The sequence below is a fragment of the Mesocricetus auratus genome, unplaced genomic scaffold (assembly GCF_017639785.1).
Source record: "Mesocricetus auratus isolate SY011 unplaced genomic scaffold, BCM_Maur_2.0 Super-Scaffold_6731, whole genome shotgun sequence".
NCBI classification, from domain to species: Eukaryota; Metazoa; Chordata; class Mammalia; order Rodentia; family Cricetidae; genus Mesocricetus; species Mesocricetus auratus.
Window position 1 is genome coordinate 2,813,957 of NW_024429185.1, and position 17,168 is coordinate 2,831,124.

General features: G+C 52.5%; 1 protein-coding gene and 1 long non-coding RNA gene across 2 annotated transcripts in view; one reads left to right on the top strand and one right to left on the bottom strand.

Moving 5' to 3' along the window:
- Positions 1-17,168, bottom strand: part of Nwd1 (NACHT and WD repeat domain containing 1) — a 68,699-nt gene that overhangs the window by 16,441 nt on the left and 35,090 nt on the right. The window contains 4 exon segments of the mRNA XM_040742155.1: positions 2,740-3,012; positions 6,056-6,264; positions 9,170-9,292; positions 12,959-13,156. Coding sequence (XP_040598089.1) covers positions 2,740-3,012; positions 6,056-6,264; positions 9,170-9,292; positions 12,959-13,156 — 803 coding nt within the window.
- LOC110339491 lies at positions 3,008-11,671 on the top strand. Its single transcript, XR_002381564.2, has 4 exons — positions 3,008-3,144; positions 8,889-9,069; positions 11,368-11,446; positions 11,553-11,671. It is a non-coding gene; the product is annotated as an uncharacterized LOC110339491 (long non-coding RNA).

A 17,168-nucleotide genomic window follows, 5' to 3' on the forward strand; every position in this document is an offset into this window, starting at 1 on the left:
CTGTGAGTGCTCACCTCCCCACACCCAGGATGCTGGGCTGGGCTCTAATACAAAGGGAAGCACGCGGCCCCCAAGCCCTGCTCTAATCCACACAACTCGAGGGAGCAGGGCTCATCCGGCTTCCAGTTCCAGGCCACACATACCCCCCACGGGGGCGGGGGCGGGGGGGGCACGGCTGCCTGGGTGCCTGTGCTTCACGGCCTGGTCCCTTCTGGTTGGAGCAGCACCGAGAGCTCCAGGCAGAACCAGGAGTAGCTGCCACCTTCCGGCCCACTGCCAGCGACTCTCTGTAGCTGTGACCCACCAACTGTGGAGACCGTTCACAGGGTCATCAGTATCAGACTTAGCTGTTACTGTTCTTGTTTTAAAAGCTTTGTTTATAGACAAGCGGTGGTGGTGCACGCCTTTAATCCCAGCACTGGAGAGGCAGAGGCTGCCGGATCTCTGTGAATTTGAGTCCAGCCTGGTCTACAGAGTGATTTCCAGGACACAGTTCTACACAGAGCAACCCTGTCTTGACAAACCAGTCCACAGGTGCACTCAGAGGCCAGAAGAGGGCGCCAGATCCCCTGGAGCTGGGCTCACAGAAGGTGAACCACCCAGTTCAAGTTCTAGGAACTTAACTCAGGGCCTCTGCAAGAGCAGCCAGCGCTCTTAACCAGAGAGCCATGTCTCCAGCCCTTGTGATAGTTTTAATGTCACTTTGACACAGTGAAGAACCAGGGAGGAGTGTCAGTAAGGGATTATCCAGATTCGGCTGGCCTGGGGCATCTGATTGTGTTAACTGCGTAGAGACCCAACCTTGTCAGGGGCTGAGCCCTGGCCTGGATGAAGGGAGAGAGCCTAGTGCGGCATGCAGGCTCTGCTCACTGTGGAGGGACCCACGCAGGCCCCGTGCTCACTGTGGAGGGACCCACGCAGGCCCCCGTGCTCACTGTGGAGGGACCCACGCAGGCCCCCGTGCTCACTGTGGAGGGACCCACGCAGGCCCCCGTGCTCACTGTGGAGGGACCCACGCAGGCCCTCCATGATCACTGTGGAGGGACCCACGCAGGCCCCCGTGCTCACTGTGGAGGGACCCACGCAGGCTCCCGTGCTCACTGTGGAGGGACCCACGCAGGCCCCCGTGCTCACTGTGGAGGGACCCACGCAGGCCCCCGTGATCACTGTGGAGGGACCCACGCAGGCCCCCGTGCTCACTGTGGAGGGACCTGTCATCTTGACTTGTCCTCTGTGACAGACCGTAACTTAGAGCTGAGAGCCGATTAAACCTATTTCTCCCCAAGTTGCCCTCGTCAGAGTGTCATCACAGCAACAGGAATGGAAACCTGGCAGAAAACAGGGTGAAGGGTGGTGTGGTTCCTCCCAAGTCCAGGACATCTGTACACTTCGTGAGGCATGCATGAAGGTCAGAGGTTAATTTCAGTGTCTCTCCTCTATCGTTCCACCTTATTTTCTAATTACTTATTTTTTTAAAGATTTATTTATTTATTATGACAACATCTTGCCTCCATATATTCCTGCATGCCAGAAGAGGGCACCAGATCTCATTACGGATGGTTGTGAGCCACCATGTGGTTGCTGGGAATTGAACTCAGAACCTCTGGAAGAGCAGCCAGTGCTCTTAACCTCTGAGCCATCTCTCCAGCCCATTTTATTCTACATGTATGAGTGTATGTCTACATGTGTCTATATGCACCACATGCATGCAGTGACTACAGAGGCCAGAAGGGGGCATCAGACACCCCTGATCTGGAGTTACAATGTTCGGCCAACATGTGTTCGCTAGGGATTGAACATAGGTCCTGTGCAATAGCAGCCAGTGCTCTTTTTTAAATTAATTATTTATTTTTATTTCATATACATTCATATTTTACATGCATGTTTGTCTGTGTGAAGATGTTGGGTCCCCAGAAACTGGCGTTATGGATAGGTGTGAGATTGCCATTGTTGGGTCCCAACCCCCACAGGGTCTCTGAGTTAGTTGTTTGTCAGCTGATAGCCACAGGTGCACCCTGTTTTCTTTTCTTTTTCTTTTTCTTTTCTTTTTTTTTTTACAAGACAGGGTTTCTCTGTATTGTTTTGGAGGCTGTCAGACCAGCCCGACTTCCGAACTCACAGAGATCCTCCTGCCTCTGCCTCCCGAGTGCTGGGATTAAAGGCGTGCATACTGTTTTCTAGTCCTGTCTTACTGCCCCCGCATTGCCCCACTGACATCAACATCTTGCAGGAGGAAAACATGATCTCTTTCACCTGAGGTTTTTCCACTGTATATAAGAATGTTCCGTCTCTATGAGACGGAGAAACCTCTTAGCACTTGCAATAAGGACACACAGGTGTGGCACATGCACACACGCATTCTCCTGGCAATAAAGGCGGCAGACGCATTCTCTTAGCACAAACGGTTGGACGTCTTGTCTTTCAGTTCCCGACACCTCGGAAATGTTTGTGGCGCAGATGCCACATGCCTTATGTGTGCTGGGAATTGAACCTGGGTCCTCTGGAAGAACAGCTGGTACTCTTAACTGCTGAGCCATCTCTCCAGCCCCTCTATTGTGTTAGGGTCTCTCATTGACCCTGGGGTTCACTGATTCCACTAGGTTGCCTGACTCTGCGCCCCCCAGGGCAGGAATACACATTTGGGCATCCACTCTGGCTTATGTGGGTTCTGAACTTCTGAACTCAGGCCCTCGTGTTTGAGCGGCCGATTCCTCTCCCAATTTGTGGGAAATCGCTTACCAGGGAGATGGAGCCGCTGCTGAAGCCAGTGACCAGCTTCGCCTGTGTCTGGATGCAGACGGCGCAGGTGGGCGTCTCCTCTTTGATGCTGCACAGCTGGCGTTTCCCCTGCAGTTTTCCTGTGGCTGAGCTCCACAGACTGACCTCACCACCCTGGGACACAGCGAGTAGCACGCCCTGGGCGGCCAGCACTGCCACAAAGGCCCAGGGATCAGAGGCTTCTCCTGGGACACAGAAAACCAGCTTCGAGGTTTCCAGATTCCACACGTTGATCTAGTGGAGTCAGGAAGAGCGAGAGAAACATCAGCACCAGCGGAGGCATGGGCTGGGACCCAGGCTCAGCAGGGAGAGCCTCGTCCAGCACCCACCAAGCCCTGGGTTCCATCCTCCCCTGCAATAATCCAGGTATGGTGCCCGCTATCCCAACACACTGGGGTGGAGGCAGGAGGATCAGGGTGATCCTCAGCTACGTAGTGAGCGCAAGGTCAGCCTGGGCTACAAGAGAGGCAGTTTCAAAACACAAAAAAGAAACAAAAAACAATCAATTTTATATTTTTAAAAAGGAGTTCCCAAGGGGAGCCTGCCTGAGCCTCTCTCTCTCTCCCCCTCTCTCTCTCCCTCTCTTTCCTCTCTCTTTCCCTCCCTCTCTCCCTCTCTCTCTCTCTCTCTCTCTCTCCCTCTCCCTCCCTCCCTCTCCCTCTCTCTCCCCCCTCTCTCCATATGAGGTCTTGTTATATTGTCCATGCTGGCCTTGAACTCTAGGCTCAAACCGCCCACCTTGCACAGCCTTCCATGCGACTTGGAGCATTTGTCACCTGTTACTGTGCCCAAGCACACACTTCCTTTTGTAATTTATAAAACAGTATTTTGGGGCCGTGTGCAGAGGCACACACCTGCCTTCTAACCACTCAGAGGCTGAGGCAGGAGGCCTGAGTGTGCACATGTCTAGAACATGTCTCAAAAGCAAAACCTCTTTCTTTTTCTGTTTGTTTGTTTTGTTTTGTTTTTTCAAGACAGGGTTTCTCTGTGGCTTTGGAGGCTGTCCTGGAACTGGCTCTTGTAGACCAGGTTGGTCTCAAACTCAGAACACAGAGATCCGCCTGCCTCTGCCTCCTGAGTGCTGGGATTAAAGGCGTGCGCCACCATCGTTTGTTGAAACCTGTCTCTTTCAATACTGGTTGTTTTAAAAAAGATTTTATATTTTGGAAGCATTGATAGTGAGGGAACAAAGTCAGTTCTAATTGATAGGAGTTATCAATATTGGTGTCTTATTTGTGACAAATGTGCCCTTAATATATAAAATATTGCTGACAGGGGCCTATGAGATGGTTCGTCAAATAGAGGGGCTTGCAGCCAAGCTTGATGACCTACGTTTGATCCCTGGGACCCACACAGTGGAAGGAGAGAACCAACTTCATTTGTGTCTCAAAACACAAATGAAAAGATGTTGAGGGCTAGGAGTCAGGCATGGGATACAGGGCTTGCTGGGCAAGCCTGGAGACTGGGTTTCAGGCCCAGCACCTATGTGAATGAAGGCCAGACGTGGGTTCTAGATGCATGTGGAGTGTTTACTACGTGAGGTCACAAAACAGGCCACAGTGAGTTTGAGAACTCACATCACACAATGGAATCCAGGTAGGAAAAAAATAACAGCCTCATCCGAGAAGCTCTCAGACACTCAGAAATGGGGCTGCAGAGGTGTCTCACCCAGAGGACCTGAGCTCGATTCCCAGCACCCACAGGACTGCACAGAATGATCCCGACTCCAGTCCCGACTTCTGGCCGCCATGGACACTGCGCATACCTGCTGCACAGGCACATACACGCAAAAGAGTCCTACACGTAAAGAAGTAACAAAACACTCGGACACAAGCATCACATGTCAGCATAACTCAGCATAGACGAAGAAAGCAAAGGAAGAGAAATGGGTAAAAGCATTTGCCAGGTAACAAGAGAACCTGAGTTCAAATCTGCACAAAGCAGGTGCAGTGTGCGCGCGTGCACGTGTGTGCGTGTGTGTGTGCATGTGTATGTGCATGCATGCGTGCGTGTGTGTGCATGCGTGTGTGCGTGTGTACACTCCCACTGCTCGCACAGGGAGGTGGGGGATGGAGGCCGGATATCTGAGAGCTCGCAGGCCACTCCTCTGCGCAGCCGCAACAGAGATTCCCTCACCAACAAGGTGGACAGCAAGAACCGACACCCAGGCTGTTCTCTGGCTTCTGGGTGTGCACCACAGCGCACGCGCCCCACACCCCACACCTCACACGTCACCCCACACCATTATCCCACTCCATCCTCTGGGCATGAGGACTGAGTTCCGCCCGGGGTGGTGTCACCAACCGCTCACGCCTCCTTTGAGGTGGTCTCTCAACAAACCTGCAGCTCACCCACTGGGCTGTGTGGCACGCCAGTGAGCGCCAGGCAGCCCCGCGCCAGAACACAGTTGCCACCCACCTGGCTGTGCTGGGTGCTAGGATTCGAACCCAGGCCCTCCGGCTTAGACAGCACTTCACCCAGCACCTACTCTCTGACAAAAGCAAACGACATGCCTGGAGCAAACAGCAATCCTCCTGCCTCTGCTTCCCAAGTGCTGGGATTCTAGTTGTGTCCCACCACAACCAACTTCTCTTGAATTGTGCTGTACCCTGCATGTGCACACACACACACACACACTCATACTCACTCACACACACTCACTCCCACAAACACTCACATTCACTCACACACACTCACTCACACAGTGACTTTAACACTCTCATATACACACTCGCACACTCGCACACACATACTCACTCACACACTCACACACTCACACACTTATACACACCCCACACTCTCACACACTCGCACTCACACACACACTCACACAGTCACTTTAACACTCACACACTCACTCACACACACTCACACATACTCACTCACACAGTCACTTTAACACTCACACACTCACACTCACTCACACACACTCACTCACACAGTCACTTTAACACTCACACACTCACACAGTCACTTTAACACTCACACACTCACACACACTCACACACTCACACACTCACACACACTCACTCACTCACACTCACTCACACAGTCACTTTAACACTCACACACTCACACTCACTCACACACACTCACTCACACTCACTCACACAGTCACTTTAACACTCACACACTCACACTCACTCACACAGTCACTTTAACACTCACACACTCACACTCACTCACACATACTCATTCGCACACACTCACTCACACAGTCACTTTAACACTCACACACTCACACTCACTCACTCGCACACAGCCCTCAGTTTGTTACCTTTGTACTAGATGTCGAGAATACGACTTTGTTTTTCTCATCTACATGGAGGCCCCAGCTCTGAGGCTCCGTGGGATTTGCTGAGCCTCTGTCCACAATGGTGACTTTCTCCTGGCCAGAGAGCAGGCTCCACAGGCGCAGGGTGTGGTCCTCTGATGCAGAGATGGCGAGAGTCCCCTGGGCAAATACTCGAATGCACTTCACTTCAGCTGCGGTGGGCAGAGTGGAAGGAAAGGCGTGTCAGCTACGGACAGTCTCTCCTGGTTTCTCCGTTTCAAAATCTAAACACTGCTCAGTGAGACAGCACACCTTTAATCCCAGTACTCGAGGGCAGAGGCCAGCCTGGTCTACAGAGCAAGCTCCAGGACAGCCAGGACAACACAGTGAAACCCTGTCTCCAAAACCAGAAAAAAGAAAAGAAAGAAAACCAACAACAAACACTAACAGAAAAGCAAAATAAGTTTCAAAAACATATCTTTCTAATGTGTGTGTGTGTTTTACAAAATGTTTAATCTGAAGAAATATGAACTGAACACCCCCTGAGGGAAGCAGAATGACAATGTGCTGTCAGATGTCAGATGGACTCTGTGATTTACTGCTCCTGCCCATTCCCATGGTGTAAATGTTCTCCCTGAGCTGGTTTCCACTGTTAGCATCAGAGCTGGAAAGACATGTTTTGTCCTACTTCATGCTCTGGTGCAGTGTCAAATAACCTGACAAACACAGCTTAGGGGAGGAGGGTCTACTGGGCTCACATTCCAGGTCACAGTTCATCCCTATGGGAAGTCACGGTCACGTACAGTCAGTAGCAGAGGGAACAAATGTCCTCCTGCCTGTGTGCAGCTTGGTCTCTCCACTCTTACACAATCCAGGTTCCAAACCTAGGGAACAGAGCCTCCCACCCCAAGACCATCCGGGAAAACCAACCTGGTCCAGACAGTCAGTCCCGCAGGAGAGTCTTCCAGGTGACTATGTGTGTCAGGTTGACAGAACTAAACACGGTCCCTACACACACACACACACACTGTCCACACACACACACACTGTCCTTACACACACACAGTCCTCACACACACACACTGTCCACACACACACACACTGTCCTTACACACACACAGTCCTCACACACAAACACACTGTCCCCACACACAAACACAGTGTCCACACACACACACACACACTGTCCACACACACAAACACAGTGTCCACACACACACACTGTCCTCACACACAAACACAGTGTCCACACACACACACTGTCCTCACACACACACTGTCCACACACACAAACACAGTGTCCACACATACACACACACTGTCCTCACACACACACTGTCCACACACTGTCCACACACACAAACACAGTGTCCACACACACACACACTGTCCTCACACACACTGTCCTCACACACAAACACAGTGTCCACACACACACACTGTCCTCACACACACACTGTCCACACACACAAACACAGTGTCCACACATACACACACACTGTCCTCACACACACACTGTCCACACACTGTCCACACACACAAACACAGTGTCCACACACACACACACTGTCCTCACACACACTGTCCTCACACACAAACACAGTGTCCACACACACACACACTGTCCACACATACACACATTGTCCACACACACAAACACAGTGTCCACACACACACACTGTCCACACACACACTCTGTCCACACACACACACTGTCCTCACACACACACTGTCCTCACACACACACATTGTCCACACACACACTGTCCTCACACACACACTGTCCACACACACACACACTGTCCACACACACACTCTGTCCACACACACACTGTCCTCACACACACATTGTCCCCACACACACACTGTCCACACACACACACTGTCCACACACACACTCTGTCCCCACACACACACAGTCCACACACACACAGTCCTCACACACAAACACAGTGTCCACACACACACACACTGTCCACACACACACTCTGTCCACACACACACACTGTCCTCACACACACACACACACTGTCCACACACACACATTGTCCACACACACACACTGTCCACACACACACACTGTCCTCACACACACACATTGTCCACACACACACACACACACACACATTGTCCACACACACACGTCATGGTGTCCCCTCACAGCATTAGACACCTAACACGGATGTGGATGGTCACTTGGCCCTGTCTCTCCTGAGGATCTGCAGGCACTTTATTCGGAGGAAGACGTTTTCTGCAGCAGAGGAGGCATCGGCAAGGAGATCATGCTCCTGTGTTCACCATGCTTCAGGAATGACCCTGATGAAGGGCACTGGTTCGTGCCCTGTCCCCTGCCCCCCACACACACCAGGAAAGCAGAGAAGGGGCTTCCTGGGAAGAGTGGACTAACAACAAAGGGAGTGAACTGATCCAAAGACACTAGAGATGTCACAATGAAACACACCCTGCATAGTTCATAGTTGACAATAAATCTACACACACACACACACACACACACACACGTATGTACACACACACGTACATACATACATACACACACACACATATTTGGTTCTGAGTCTAGCCGTTTAGATCTTTTAATTAGCAGGTGTGTGTGTGTGTGTGTGTGTGTGTGTGTGTGTGTGTGTGTGTGTGTCCAGGTTAGAGGACAACTCCTGGAAGGTCTCCACTCCACCACACGGGTTGCAGGAATTGAACTCGGGTCATCAGACTCATTGACGAGTGCCTTTACCTGCTCAGGCATCTTACCAGCCCTGCCCTCTCCCTGAAATACGGTTGAGATTTTCAGTCATGTATGTGTATCTCGTTATGTGTGTAGGTACCTGCAGAGTCCTGGAGAAGGTGTCGGATTACTGGAACTGGATTACAGACAGTTGTGAGCCCCCAACATGGACACTGGAACTGGACTAGGACCCTTGGGAGACTGAGCCACTCTGCCCAGCTACTGCCCCTAATATATGTATTTTTAATAGAGGCTTGTTTGCAGTCACCGTGTTGAGGTGAGTTTTACGCAGCTCTCGCTGACTGACGCAGAGCAGCCCCACGGCTTCACCATAGGGACATCCGTGTGTGTGGCAGCCACCCACTTCCCATCGTCACCTGTGTGTCCTGTTAGAGTGTGGACCACCTGCTGTCCCTCCACGTCCCACACGACCACGGTGCCGTCCTGGGTGCCCACCACCAGCAGTGTCTCTTCCGGGCCCCACGCTATGGCGGTGATGCCTGCAGTCACACAAAGGCGATGGTGAGGACCTGGGCACCCACGGCCTCAGCTGGGGTGGCCATCCTGAAGCCACCTAGCCAAAAGGACAGAGACTTTGGAGGGTGACCCAGAGACCGCCTGTGCCTTAGATTTTCTTATTAGAGACTTATTTTTACTTTAAATTGTGGGTGGGAGACACAAGTGCTGGTGCCCACAGAAACTAGACATATCAGATTCCCCTGCAGCTGGAGTTGGGTTAACCCTCTGTATGCTGTGGATATGTTTTATTCCCATTGGCTAATAAAGAAGATGCTTTGGCCTATAGCCAGGCAGGATAGAGCCAGGTTGGAAATCCAAGCAGAGGCACAGGAGAAGGTTGGAGTCAGGCAGATGCCAACAAGCTGCCCTACCAACAGGCTGTACTAGAAACCAGGTAACGAGCCGGGCGTTGGTGGCGCACGCCTTTAATCCCAGCACTTGGGAGGCAGAGGCAGGCGGATCTCTGTGAGTTCGAGGCCAGCCTGGTCTACAGAGCGAGTTCCAGGACAGCTTCCAAAACAATACAGAGAAACCCTGTCTCGAAAAACCAAAAGAAAAAAAAAAAAAAAAAAAGAAAAGAAACCAGGTAACGGCAGGAAGCCACGTGGCAAAATACAGATGAATAGAAATGAGTTCACTTACGTTGTAGAGCTGGTTAGTAATGAGCCCGAGCGATGGGCTAAACGGTTTGTAATTAACACTAAGCCTCTGAGTGATTATTTTAAAAGCAACTGTGGGACTGGACTCCATTTACATTTGGGGGATTGAGAGCCACTTGACAATGGGTGCTGGGAACTGAACTTGGGTCTCTGGAAGATTATTAGTACATGCTCTTAATTCCTGAGTCACCTCTCTAGCACCTTAAAATGAAATAAAAATTAGCATTCATTTTGTGTGTGTGTGTGTGTGTGTGTGTGTGTGTGTGTGTGTGTGTGTGTGTGTGTGTGTAAACCAGTGGAAGACTTGCAGGAGCCCTGGGGTCCCCAGGACTGAATCCAGGTCGTCAGGTTCGATGGCGAGCACTTCCACGCACCGGGTCCTCTCGCCAGCCCTGGCTATGATGGGAAAGCACTAGAGACGGCTCTGTGAGTCAAGCGCTTGCTGCACAGGCCTTGTGACACAAGTTTGGATCCCAGAGCCCATGTAAAGCCACATGCAGTAGGATGCATTTCTGTAGCCCCAGCCTCCTGTAGATGAGGGGAGGGGCAGGAGAACGGGAGCTTGAAGGCCAGGTAGCCTGCCGTACACAGCAGTGAGCAAGAGACACCGCCTCAGCCTCAGCTGAAGGAAGACTTCGGTGATGACTCAGAGGACCCGGCTTCAGTTCCCAGTACCCACAGGACAGATACATAAAGTAAACAAATGTAAAAAACCAAACACACAGGGTTGTCCTTTGACACCAGAGGAACTGGAGAGGTGGTGCCTGATGTAAGGCTCAAAACCACCTCTCATTCCAGCTCCAGGAGATCTCCTGGTCTCTGCAGGCACTGTACCCATAAAAATTAAAAGAGGAAGCCAGGTGGTGGTGGTAGTGGCGCACACCTTTAATCCCAGCACTTAGAGGCAGAGGATCTCTTGAGTTCGAGCCAGCCTGGTCTATAGAGTGAGTTCCAGGACAGCCAGGGCTGCACAGAGAAACCCAGTCTTGAAACTACCCCCACCTGCCGACAAAAAGAAAAGAAAGAGAGAAAGAAAGGAAGAAAAATAGCCCAGACCACAGCTTGGCCAACAGTCCTCACCCAGAGAAAGTTCTATGTCCAGGGATTCTCCATGACTACATTTTTTCCTACATTTTTAGGGGCAGCAGTTAGGGACAAAGATGTGCCTGGTGTCTGGTGTGACCATTTGAATATGCAGGGTCCCCACAGACTCCCAGGGTTCCTGCTGGTGGTGCTGTTAGACAGTTCTGGAAATTCCAGGGGCTGGGCCTAGCCCAAGGAAGTAGGCCGTGGGAGGTGGGTCTTGGGAGTGTGATGACACCCCGGGCCCCTTCCAGAATCACCCTCTCAAGTAATGCTGAGCAGCTGTGGATGGAACCTCATTTTCCTTATGCCAGGCATTTTGTCACCGCTACAAGGAGAGTTACTGGCAGAGCCCTGAGACCCTACAGAGAGCAAATCCTTGCCGCCAACCCTGTAAGTGCTGTGTGGGCTCAGGTTGACCGCTCCACCTGGGTCTTCCTAACCAGCACAGCCATTCTCGCTAGACCGCTCTGCAACGCTGAGTCATTTCCTCTTCTAGCCCCTGAGCATCAACATTTTCTGCTGTGGAGAGAAGCTGCCTGGGGAGTGGAGTGAGCTGCATCCTGGAGTCCCGAGCAGGCTGCCCGTGGGTCTCAGTGGACAACAGATAATGTGGAGGGCAGAGGAGAGGAGGGAGGAGGAGGAGGAGGAGGGCAGGTGGGGGGGGGGCCGGGAGCGGAGAGGTGACACGTGACCCAGGTGGTAAGCTGCTGTGAACTCAACACGAAGGGACAGACCCTCACCCAGCCCCCTGCTTTAAAAAGATGCCTAGGCCTCCGACTCAGCACGTCTGACCTCGCCGGGCCTGCCCTAGTCACTAGGAGGTCAGACACCCTCCACGGGGCAAGGAACCAATCAGAAGTTAGCTGGCTGGACTCTGGATGTGCTTTACAGTCAAAGTGGGATTGACAGTGCAGAGCATAGCAACCGCCCTGGGCCTCTAAGCTTAGCAACCATTCCTGCAGGGGCAGTTGGCCAATCAACACAGGACAGGGCGCCCAAGCCCGGAAGTGCACCAATCCCGAGACTGTTGCAGACCCCAGACACTCCCCCAGCTCTACCCCAATATATTCCCTGCCCCACGGCTATTCCTTCTGGGTCCTTCTCGCTCCACCCACTGGGTCAGACAGATGAAGGACCCAGGTTAATACAGTTACCTCACTAATTAATTAAAGGCTCTGTGCTCTAGGTCTCTTGGTGATTTGGGAGTTCAGAATTTGAGCACAACACCACCACCACCCAGGCTAAGAAAAGAAATCTTAAAAAAGAATAGATACAAGGTACAGAGTGGATACTGACTGAGAGACTGAGGAAGGAAGGGGTGACGGGTGGGTAGGTGAATGGGGGGTGGCGTGTGCAGGGGGGTAGGGAGGCAGGAGGGGGGGTTGGTGCGTAGGTGGTGGATGAGTGACAGGGAAGGCATGGTGGCCAGGTGTGGGGGGGGTGGCGTGTGCAGGGGGGTAGGGAGGCAGGAGGGGGGGATGGTGCGTAGGTGGTGGATGAGTGACAGGGAAGGCATGGTGAGCAGGTGTGTCGAGCCTAAGTCCTCTTTCCCTGGCGTTCTAGTGTGCAGCCTTAGCCCAGGTCCCTGTCACCCTGTCAGGTAGTCAGCGTGACACTGGCATGAAACTCCAGCTTGTGGGACTCTGCAGGCAGCAGCTGTCTCTGGGACACATCCTCAGAGGCATGTGTCAGATCCAGGGTCATTGAAAGTATTTACAGCAGTAATCTACATTCCCTGGGACAGAGAAGACCTAGTCACGACTCAGCCAGGGAAGGCCCCAATGGTGCCTCGGGGCCTCCCGTCTGGCAGAGGGAACCTGAGAGCAGCCCCAAATATCCGGCACCTGGGCCCCTGGCTACACAGTGAGCTGGTGTGGTTGCTGTGATGTTGAGGACACTCACCTTTGTGACACCCAGTGAGAGTGGCTTGAAGTCGTCCCCCAGGTGGCTGCAGGAACCCGGCCAGGGGCACCAGCATTGGGTGTGGGCAGGCCCGGAACCAGCTCTGGGCTTGTTGGCACAGCTGTCCGATCATCGCGGGATGTGACGGAGCAAAGAAGAGCAGCCTGGCCAGGAGTTCAGTGTACAGGACGCTTTTCTCTGCAGGGAAGAGAGGCGTCACCGCCTGGACGGACCTTGCCGCCTCAGGACCCCAGCTGCTACAGGGCTCCAGAAAAGAAGCTGGGACGCCTCAGCTCCCGGCCCTGTCGCCCTCCTGCCTGGCTGGCTGTGTCCATCCACCCCACCTCCCGCACCAGAACAGCCGCCAGCCTCCAGGCTCTGCGGCCGTGTCCCCTCTGCCTTGGGCTCTTCTCCATCCGGGAGTTAGCTTATCATTTATTCATCTTGCTAGTGCCCAGATCGGCTTTGGCTCCTGGGCTCGGGAGAGTCTCTCTGCAGCTCCCCAAGTAGCTGAGATCCAGGTGCATGGCTGAGTGGGTGTGGCCAGGAAGGGGAGAGCGGCCGGACCGGTGGGGGTGGGTGCATTGATGGATGGGAAGCAGGGATGGATGGATTCAGAGGGATGGAAAGGCGGGTGGTGGGTGGGAAGATGACGTACAAATGGACAGACTGACAGATGCACGGAGTGGTAAAGTTTGGAGGGAAGACTGGAAGGGTGGACAGACAGACAGATGAAAGAGGAAAGACAAGGATGGTGTGAGGCTCTGTGGACAGATGAAGTGTGCCCAGCTTTCAAATGCCACCTCTGCCTAATTCACTCCCCGACTGCAGTCCCGCCCCACCGCCCCGGGTTGCTGTGTGTCTCTGGAGCCATTTGGCAGCCCCTTAGCCTCCTCCCTGCTCTTTAATTTGCCAGGAACAAGCATGTCATCTGTCCGGCCATTGCACAGCACAGCGCAGGCACTCAGTGGGCACTTCCGTTTAGTGTGGTGGCAAATGCCTGGTATCCCATCTCTCTGGAGGCTTAGACTGCAGGGTTAAGAGCTCAAAGCCAGGGCTGGAGAGATGGCTCAGAGGTTAAGAGCACCGACTGCTCTTCCAGAGGACCTGAGTTCAATTCCAAGCAACCACATGATGCCCTCTTCTGGCCTGCAGACATACAGGATGTTGTATTAATAAATAAATCTTTAAGAGAAAAAAAGAGTTCAAGACCAGCCTGGTCTACAGAGCGAGTTCCAGGACAGTCCAAAACAATACAGAGAAACCCTGTCTCGGAAAAAAAAAAAACCAGCAAACAAACAAACAAAAAGAGCTCAAAGCCAGGCTCAGCTGAATAGCATGGCCTTGCCTGAAAAAGAACAGAGACCAGAGTTTACCAGGGGATAAACATTTTTGCTGACTAGCCTGATGACTGAGTTCGATAACCAGGACTCAACTCCCTCATCCTCTGACTTCCCACACGAGTATCTAACCACATGGGCACACACAAACAGAACACTTTTGAAACGGAGAAGGCTGGAGAGAATTCTCCCTGGTTTCGAACATGTACCTACAATCAGGTGGCTTACATCCACCTCTAACCCAAACTCTGGGGACCCAACTTCTCCACCCAGCACGGGCACCTGCACACACAGAAAAATAAAAATAAAGACAGAGGATCAGAAGTGGCTTTGTGAAAGCCATCCTGGTTCCTGCAGCATTGACTGGGGGGCATCCTATCCCCACCAGGCGGCCATGCTCAAAGTAGACATGGAAATGCTCTGGGAACACACACTATTTTTCACCACACCTGGGACTAGAAACCCAGGAGCTTTTGCAAAGATCTTCCTCTCCCTCTCCCTCTCCCTCTCCCTCTCCCCCTTTCCTCCTCCTCCCTCTCCCTCTCCCTCTCCCTCTCTCTCTCTCTCATCAGGCACACACACACCCACACCCCACAACACCATCAGACACACCCATCAGGCACACCCATCAGACTCACAGAGGTCAAAGACACCCACTGGACACACCTATCTAACACATCCATAAGACACACCCAGAGGTACCACTTGCCAAACACTAAGATTAAATACTTTTTAAAAAAACTTTATCTTTTATCCGGACACAGTGGCGCAAACCTTTAATCCCAGCACTACAGAGCAGGGGAAAGTGGATCTCTGAGTTCAAGGCTAGCCTGGTCTACAAGGGTGAGTTCCAGGACAGCTTGTCTCTAAAAACAAAAACAAAGAAAACCCCACTCACCTTTTCTTTGAATTGTTTGACAGTTTAATTCTTTAAATTGCATTTTTCTCTTTGTGTATGAGCGTGCGCGCGCGCGCACACACACACACACACACACACACACACACACACACCCTGGTGCATGTGCAGAGGGAAATCTGTGGAAATCACTCCTGTCCTCCCACCCTGCGGGTCCCAGGACTGAACCAGGCTGTCAGGCTTGGCAGCAAGTGTCTTTATTTGCTGAGCCGTGGAGGTGGTCCCTCAGCTTTACTCTCTGAGGTGAGACCTCTCCCTGAACTAAACTCACGTATTCATGGCGACTGGGATCCGCCTGACTTGTGCTAACTCTGGGGCCGCAGGCACGCAGCAGCCCGAGCTTTGGAGTGCGGCTGGGATCTAAACTCGGGTCCGCAGGCTTGTGTAAGGGACACTACTAACTGAGCCGTGTCCCGGGGTCTGAGCTTTGCTTCCTCATCTTCTTCTTCTCCCTCCCCCTCCCTCCTCCTTCCCCCCTCCATTCCTCCATTCCTTCCTTCCCCCTTCTCTCCCTTCCTCTCCTTCCTTCCCTCCTTCCCTCCCTCCCTTCCCTCCCTCCCTTCTCTTCCTTCCTTCCTCCCTTCCTCCCTCCCTTCCTCCCTTCTTTCTCTCCTCGAAGGGTCTCACATAACTGGGGCAGACCTCGAACTCCTGATTTCCTTCCTCCACCTCCTGAGGGTTGGGGTGCCAGTCCTGCACCTCCAACTCCGTTTTCACTCTTGTGATTTATCCTTGCTTCAGGTCACCAGCTCCCCGGGTTATCTCAAGTTGCAGGAGCACAGGCCCCGTGGCGTTCAGCCGCCCTGGTGCCAGCAGGGTCCTGCAGAACCGGACCTGAGACAATGACCAACCAGACCATACCGCACCAGGGCAGCTCAGCTTTCCTTTCTTCCTGCCTGTGAGCCCCGAGACCGCCATGAACACCTCACATGGACAGTCTTCCCATTGCAGACCGTGGTGTTGGCCATACTGAAGACAGCTCGTTTTTGTGCTCACCGTCACTTCTTAGTTTGTACGGGTGTTGCGTTGTTCTCATTGTTCCTTTGTTTGAGACGGGGTCTCCTTGTGTAGCTCAGTTGTCCTGGGATTCTCTGTGTAGACCAGGCTGGCCCTGAACTCACAAAAGTCCACCCACCTGCCTCTGCATCCCGAGTGCTGGGATTGAAGGCGTGGCCACCACACCTGGCTCTGTCAGGGTTTGTTGCTCTTTTGAGACAGTCTCCCATAGCTTAGGCTGACCTTGAACTTGCTAGGTTTGAAGTTAGCTGAGGGTGACTCTGAACTCCCGATCCTCCTGCCTCAGTCTCCCCAGTGCTGGGATGTCAGGAAATGCCCCATCTGCCTACAGTGATTATTCTGTGTGTGTTTTATGCATGTGTGCATGCTCCTGTGTACATGCTCATGTGTGTATCTTCATATGTGTATGTGTGCATGCCTGTGTGTGTGCTCATGTGTGCACATTTGCATTCCCATGTGTGTGCACGCTCATGGGTCTTGTGTGTGTGCATGTTCATGTATGCATGTGTGCAGCTTGTGTGTGCATGCTCATGTGTTCGTGTTTGCATTCCCATGTGTGTGCACGCTCACATACATCCACTGTGTGCAAATGTATGTGCACATATGTGTGGTGCCAGAGGTCACCATCAGGTGTGTTTCCTTCATCACTCTCCCTTTAGTTTTGGTATCAGATTTCACTGACCCTGGAGCTCATAAGTTCAACTGGACTAGCTGGCCAGCAAAACCAGTAATCCCCCTGCCTCCACTCCATCCCCAGCACTGGAATTAAAGACATTCAGCGCCACACCTGCCCTTTTACATGAGTGCTGGGGACCTGAAGTCAAGGACTTTGCTCACTGAGCCATCTTCCCGACCCCTGTGATTATTCTCATCTTCTGAATTTCATCTACTAAATATTTATGGGACAGCAGGGTGGTGGTGGTGCACACCTTTAATC